Here is a 7,712-nt window from a genome sequence, read left to right as displayed (position 1 = left end):
CTGTCCCCTCCCTCCAACCCAACCCATTTTTTATTGCTTTTAGAAAAAAATAACCCTAAACAACAAAAACCCACACATAACACCCAAACCACCCCACAAACCTGAAGCTAGAGAAGATATTCGGTTGAGAGAGTGGGGTTGAGGCACTGTCTGCTGGGGAAATTACGGGAGAGATGCAAGGACATCTGGCAAACCCCAACATTTGCGAGCTAATGCTCCCCCTAAAAATGTAAGGGTTCTGGATGGGTACTCAAGGTACTGTATGTGTGTTGGGGGGGTAGTTTGTTTCAAAACACACTTCACAAAGCACTTTGGGCCCACTGCAAGGGCTTGGGGCATCAAGTTGAAAAGAAGAAAAGTTAAGGAGGAGAAAGATCTTTCTGCCTGCAGGGGAGTGGGCCAGCGGGTGGAGGCCATTCCACACACGCTCTCCGCCCTCTCCCCACCACCCCACCCGTTGGGTTTTTTTTTTCCACGTCTTCATCTTGGTTGGGAGGGTTCCAAAGATCTAGTGAAGGAAACAGGACAAGTGAGGAGAGAAAGGGGGGGAAAGAAATAAAACAAGAATCCAAGTCTTGTTAAAAAAAAAAAAAAAAATCCACCAGCTTCCCCAGACCCAGCTTCAGTGAGAAGGCTCACCAATTTGGCTTTAGAAGTTGAATGTAACAAACTAGCCAAACCTCTTCCAGCAGGCTCAGCCGGGCCAAATCACCAAAAACTCTGAACCAAAGTGCGGCGTAGTGTTTGAAAGGCCAGAACCCCTTCAACTCCCCTTCCCTTCAGTCCTCAGCCCTGGTGCCCATTGCTGTTCCTTTTTTTTTCTTCTTCTTTTTTTTCTTTTAAATAGAAAATATATAATTAAATTTACAAAGACTATTTACAGTTTTAATTACAAACCTGGTGGGGGTGGTGGGCAGAGTTATCTTTAAAAAGCGACCTAAAAAATAAATGGTTTCGATTGTTCTTTATTTAAAAAAATAAAATAAGGAGTCTGTAGGAGCCCCCAGGGGAGGAGGAAAGCGCGGTGTGGCCCCGGCCCCTGGGACACCCCCTCACACGGTGGTCTCGCCGTGCCGGCTGTTGGTGAGACGTGTATAGAACTTCCTCCACGAGTGCAGCGTCTTGCCGGACCAGATCCAGAAGCCCGACGTGATGCCCACGATGAGCGTCATGAGGTATTTGATCATGTAGACCGTGAAGTCGGGCGACATGCGCGGCGTGTAGTGCGCTGGGCACGGGATGGCCAGGCTCTTGCAGTGCTGGCTCACCCAAGAGCGCTCCCAGTGCTCTCGGAAGGCCTGCTCGTAGAAGTAGCAGGCGATGACGATGGTAGCGGGCACCGTGTAGAGCACCGAGAAGACGCCGATGCGCACCATGAGCCGCTCCAGCTTCTCGGTCTTGGTGCCGTCATGCTTCATGATGGTACGGATGCGGAAGAGGGATACGAAACCGGCCAGGAGGAAGGACGTGCCTATGAACAGGTACACGAAGAGCGGCGCCAGCACGAAACCCCGCAGCGGGTCCAGGCTATTGAGGCCCACGAAGCACACGCCGCTCAGCAGGTCGCCGTCAATCTGGCCCATGGCCAGGATAGTGATTGTTTTGACCGCCGGCACGGCCCATGCGGCCAAGTGAAAATACTGCGAGTTGGCCTCGATGGCCTCGTGGCCCCACTTCATGCCCGCCGCCAGGAACCAGGTGAGCGACAGGATGACCCACCAGATGGAACTGGCCATGCTGAAGAAGTAGAGCATCATGAAGAGGATGGTGCAGCCCTCCTTCTTGGTGCCCTGCACCACCGTGCGGTAGCCGTCCTCGGAGAAGCGCTCGTTGCACACCACGCGCTCCTGGAGCACGAAACCTGCGATATAGGCCACCGACACCATAGTGTAGCAGCCGGACAGAAAGATGATGGGCCGCTCGGGGTAGCGGAAGCGCTGCATGTCCACCAGGTACGTAGTGACGGTGAAGAAAGTGGAGGCACAGCACAGCACCGACCAGGTGAGGATCCAGAGGCGCGCAAAACGCGTCTCCTCCTGCGAGAAGAACATGGAGCCATCGGGTCTCGCCGGCTCACAGGGCGCCGCGCAGTCGCGCTCGCCCAGGAACTTGTAGCTGAGATAGGACGGCACCTTGAGGACACGCGGGCAGTGAAACGGGTGTTCCAGCGTGGCGTAGCGCGGGGGCGAGCCGCCACCGCCCGGGCCGCCGGGGGTGCCCCCAGCACCCGGCTGCAGGCCCGGCGGCGGCGCAGTGGTGAGCAGCGCCGGCGCGCCGTCTTCGGAGTGGTTCTGGCCCACGCAGATCTGCTCCGCACCGTGGCGCGGGAAGTGCTCGCAACGCAGACGCTCGGGCCACTGGAAACCAAACTTGTTCATGAGCGCCTCGCAGCCCTGACGTGCGCGCTCGCAAATGGAACGGCACGGCGGTATGGCCTGCTCCAGCACGGTACACACGGGCGCGTACATGGAGCACAAGAAGAAGCGCAGTTCGGGCGAACATTGCACTTTCACCAACGGGTAGAACTGGTGCACCTCCAGGCCCGCGTCCTCCTGGTTCGTATGGCCCAGAAGGTTGGGCATGATGGTCTGGTTGTAGGCGATGTCCGTGCACAGCGGGATGGAGATGGGCTGGCAGAAGCCGTGGTCCGGGATGGAGATACCCTTCTCTCCGTGGAACTGGGCCGGCCCCGCGGCGGGCAGCAGCAGCAGCGGCAGCAGCAGGCGGGGCAGGGCGCTGCGGGGCCGCATGCTGGCCGCCGCCCCCCACCCGGCTCCGGGGCGGCCCCCCGCCCCCGCCCCTAGCCCGGAGACCGCGCGCCTTCCCCGCCGCCGCCTCGCCCCAGCCGCCGCCTCCCGCGCCTCTTTGCAAACTTTGCTCGGGGCCTCAGAGTTGGGGAGGCCGGGCGGGGGAGGGGGCGGCGCGCCTGCCCGCTAGCTCGCCGCAGTCTAACTGAGCAGCTGGAGACACCGCGCGCTGCTTTGCTCTCTCCTCTTTTTCCTCCTCCTCTCGCCTCTCCCCTCCCTTCTCCGCCCAGCGACTCCTTTGTGCCTTCCTCCGGCCCTCACCTCGGCCTCTCGGATCCCAATTAGTCGGTTTCAAGGGGTCCCCGGCCGGCGGCCCCGCCCTCTCCTCAGCCCCCCAAAAAAGGGAACCTTGAAACCGCCCCGTCGAGCTCTAAGCACCATCCCAAAATGTGCTCCTGGCCAATCAGATTTAAACCCGGGGACCAGCCCCGAGGGCTGGATTGGTCGACCACAACATAATGAGATCAGAAACCAGATGCCAACAAAACTTTCCCCCCCTCCTTTTGCTTTTTAAAGAGACATGCTATTATTATATTAAGGGCTGTTTGCCCAGCACGGGATTTATCCAGGCTCGCGGAGGCGAGACCCGTGGACGCGCATTCCCCAGCACTGCCGCGGACCCAAGCCACTCAAGCTTGGATCACTTTTCTTCGGGGGCCAAGGCGCTCTCCAGGGTAGGGACTCTTTAAATCCTTGCCTCCGCCCCTGCTTCTCAACCCCACCTATTCCAGTCCAATTTTACAGATCAAGTGAAAAAATCTCAAGTTAAAGATTTTTTTAAAAGAGAGACTTTTAAAAAGCAAACAGTTAATAAAGACTTTACTCTCAGCCCCTTCTCATGGAGTCCAGACAAAAGTTTCACTTCACCCAATATGTAGACCCCTAGGAGTTTTCCTCGCCCCTCCCCTACACACACCCTTAAATAACCCTCTGAAAAAAACGAGAGCCTGTCTCTTTAAGAGGCTCTTAAAGGGGCCTGGACTCCGGGGCGTAATTGCCCCGTAGCGAGCACAAAGAAGCCCATTATGGTTCTTTGTGTTCGGTGGCACCTCAAAGTGAGAAAACTTAGGAACTTAGAGGCCCAGAGCTGGAGGGTTGGGGCGGGGGTGGGAGGAGGTGAGGTGAAAGAGAATGGCCGGGAGCTGCGGCTTCTCCCTCCCCCTTCTTCCGCGGCAAATCTTAATTATGCAAAGTAAAGTTTAGTTGCCATAACGAGGAGGTCTTAATCGAAAGTTAATGGTGGGGGGTGGGGGGTGACGGGCAGTTTTAAGTGAAGAGATGACTTTCTTAGGCCGTTTGGGGGAATTTTACTCCTCTCTCCCCGCTCTGCCTCCGCCCCCTAAAAGCTTCCAGATATCGTCTCCTGGGAAGAGAGTTTTACCCAAATCTTAAGTGATTCCACACCAGAAAGGGATGGTGTGAGTGGGGAGGGAGGAGGCTGAGGTTGTTGTGGATTATCACCCCCTCCTAACTCTCACCTGGTTTGGGGTGGGTGGCGGTGGCCAGCAGGGTTCCTGCTAGTTTAAAAAGGTTTTCTTCTTTTTTCCCTTCTACGATTTTAAATTTAAAGTTGGGGAGGGGGGGGGGTCTGAGGAGGAGAGGGAGGATTTGCATGTAAATCTCCTGGGCCTGGTACTGGATGATGGATCAATTATTTCCATTGTCTCTCCTGAGGGAAGGGGGGTCACTTAAAAAGAAGAAAGACAATTGAGTTTAGAAAACGCCTTTGCTTCTTAGTATGGGCCAAATCCTCCCAGCCTGGTGAGCTATTGCTCCAATCTAGAAAATGGTTGCTTTAAAAACAAAAGAACAAAACGAAACAACAACAAAAAGAAATGTAAGGAAAGAATAAGAGTGAGGAGAAGGAAAGAAATTTTAGTGGATACATAGAATGGATCCAGGTTTGACAGGATTTGATTTTTTTTTTTCTTGATTGAATGATATACAGTACAGATTTTCCAGGTTCCTCACAATGTGGCAAGGACCCTTATTGTATCCTTGAGAAGTTGCCTTTTTGGTACTTTAAGAAAAATGTTTTCCTTCAAAACCAGGATAAGTCCACTTTTGTCTCCAAGCCATCTGGGAATGGGAAAGTGGTGCTCTCCTGCCCTACCTGGCCCAAACTAAGCCTGAGGAGCTGGTCCTTCAGCTCTCCCCTCCTACCCCACCTCCTCCAGGGCATGTTGGGAGCTGGGGCCAAGCCTCAGAGCTGAGCAGTGAAAACAAGAATGAATAAGATAGGCTCCTATACTCCAACTAGGAAACTGAGAACAAATCTCCCATGGAAGTGCAGCATCTTCAATTTCCTTCCATGACAATCTTGTTTTCCTGCCCTCAGGCCAGGCTTGAGTGACAGTTATCCTTCCCCGGCCATCCCCAACACTGGAAAAAAGAAATAAAAGACACTCTTTCATTCACTCAGTCTACCTTTCATTCCTTCACACTTTTATTGAGTTTCCTGACTTCAAACCACGGTGGTAGATTGTGGGGAATATAGAGAAAAATGGCGGCATCCTTGCCCTTCAGGAGTTTGTAGCATCCCAGAAGAAAGTGATTCTATGAAGATCTCCCATTTACCCAGCATTTTTACATGAAATAAGAAACCATGGCATTTCATGATTACTCTTGCCTTTCCTATGAGGGATTTGAGCGTGAACAGGACCAGAACCTGCATCTTCAGACTACAGGCCTACCCACAGCACTTTCCATTTCACCAGCTTGCCTTTTGATTAAAGCAGGTCTGTAACTAAAGGAAATGAACAGACTCTCCATTTAAACGTTTCATGTCGTTTGATAAATATGGCACTTATTTCTCATTTTTCTTTTTTAAATATGTTTTTATTGGTTTTTTGAGAGAGAGAGAGAGAAACATCAATGTGAGAGAGAAACATTGATTGGTTGCCTCCTGCACACACCCCAACCAGGATTGAACCCCAAAGCGAGGTTTGTGCCCTGACTGGGAATTGAACCCAACAGATTTTTAAAATATGAAACTACACAGCCAAAATAATTTCTGAATGACAAAGATAAATGTCATAATAGTGAAAAAGTACCTTTCAAAACAAGAAGTTACATGAATTACTATTCAATCAGCAAGTTTTCTTGGGTACCTAAGTAATTGCTACCATTTATTGAACTCCTACTGAGCACTGCACATACATTATGTGTATGCCTACAAAGTAGGTGTTACATTTTGTTTATGGATGAAGAATTTGACCTTAAGTGAAATTTGGCCACTTTCTCAAGGTCATTTAGTAAGTAATAGAACTAAGATTTAAACCCAGGCCTGCTTGGCTCTTAAAGCTGTGTTCTGCCCAGCTAGTGTGATTCAGAGATTGAGCATCGACACATGAACCAGGAGATTGAGGTTCAATTACCAGTCAGGGCACATGTCCGGGTTGCGGGCTTGATCCTCATTATGGGGCATGCAGGAGGCAGCAGATCCATTATTTTCTCTCATCATTGATGTTTCTACCTATCCCTTCCTCTCTCTGAAATAAATTAAAACAATTTTTTTTAAATAGCTGTGTTCTGTCTCCTACACCACACAGCCCCTAATGTCTATAAGAATTGTGTGCTTTTATGCACTTAACAAATATATGTTGACTGCCAGATCCACCCCTGTTGTGTGGAGCTTATATTTTAGTGGGAGAGACATTCATCATACAGTCACTTAAATGGATGTAAAATTGCCCCAGGTTTCAGTGCTATGAAGGGAAAGTCCATGGGGCTGGAAAAGCATAATGGGAGAGGGACTCTGAGTGGGGGAGGGCAGCAGAGGCCTGTGTGGTTGAAATGAGGAGTACAGCAGGATGAGGGAAAGAAAGGCCGGCAGGTATCAGACCCATAGGGCCTTGCAGACCTCATGTGTAAGGTGCTAGGTGCAGAAATATGAACCCACCATCTCAAGGCAGGGAAAGGCATTCCAAACAGAGGGAACAGCATGTGCAAGGGCATGGTGGGTGAAATAAATGGAATGAGAAGGGATCACAAGTATATAAGTATTTTGGCCCTGTTAGAGCCCTATGTACATCAGGAGAGTGATGGCAGAGGAGGTTTTAAATAAGCAGGGGCCTTATATACCATGTTCACAGTCTGAACTCTTGGAGATAGAGATACATACACTAGAATGTTTAGGGAAGGGAATTGGTTACACTTAAGTTTTAGACAGTGCATTTGGGCAGCTGTGAGGAGACACCGGTTAGGAATAGATAGCAAGACTCCAGGTAAGAGATGGCAAAGGCATGAACTGAGCTGTGGCAGTGTACATGGAGAAGAGAGAGAAAAGGGAGGAAGCCCAACAAGGTTTCTGACCAGATGACCTGATATCATTAACCAGGCTAGGAAACACAGGGGCAGGGTGAATAGTGAACGTAGTCAAGCCAGTCCAAACCTATGGTATGTCCAAGGGCAGGTGTCCAGAACACAGGTAGATCTTCTAATCCAGTGCCCAGGAGGGAGCTCTGAGCTAGATTTAGATCTGGTACCTCTAGCCTATGGTTGGAGCTGTCAGAATGGCTAGGATCACCTAGGAATTGGGTGGAAAGACCAAAGCTTTGGGGATGCCAACATTTAAGGACCATGAGACTGATGAGGAAGGAGAGGGAAAAGGAGTGGTAGGGCCAGAAGAGAATGTCACAAGGCTTGTTACTCCTGGTCTGGAGCCTCAAATCAGAATTCTTATTTACCTTGTTTCAGTTGTGAGCATTAAGTGATATAGTGTATAGCACTCACTTGATCTGATCCAAAGCTAAAAGTTTGGTAAATAATAACTATTATTTTTATCCAGTAAATTATTGAGCACCTACTATATACAAAGCAGACAAAGTCTGCAGAGACCCAGGCTCCAGCTTCTGGAAGCTTACAGTCTAGGGGGAGCAACAGTTTGCTGGCAAATCTGGGCCA

At 50.7% G+C, this 7,712-nt stretch overlaps 1 protein-coding gene across 1 annotated transcript; it reads right to left on the bottom strand.

Annotated features, from left to right (window-relative positions):
- Positions 1-949: 949 nt before the first annotated feature.
- Positions 950-2,912, bottom strand: FZD2 (frizzled class receptor 2). Its single transcript, XM_070395587.1, has one exon. The coding sequence runs from the start codon at positions 2,748-2,750 to the stop codon at positions 1,053-1,055; it is 1,698 nt and encodes a 565-aa protein (XP_070251688.1). The 5' UTR covers positions 2,751-2,912; the 3' UTR covers positions 950-1,052.
- Between the last annotated feature and the right edge of the window lie 4,800 nt (positions 2,913-7,712).

The sequence above is a fragment of the Myotis yumanensis genome, unplaced genomic scaffold (genome assembly GCF_028538775.1).
Source record: "Myotis yumanensis isolate MYYU_CA2020_CCGP unplaced genomic scaffold, mMyoYum1.0.hap1 SCAF_16, whole genome shotgun sequence".
NCBI lineage: Eukaryota > Metazoa > Chordata > Mammalia > Chiroptera > Vespertilionidae > Myotis > Myotis yumanensis.
Note: the sequence above shows the minus strand (reverse complement) of the source record. Positions and strands in the feature narration are given on the sequence as shown.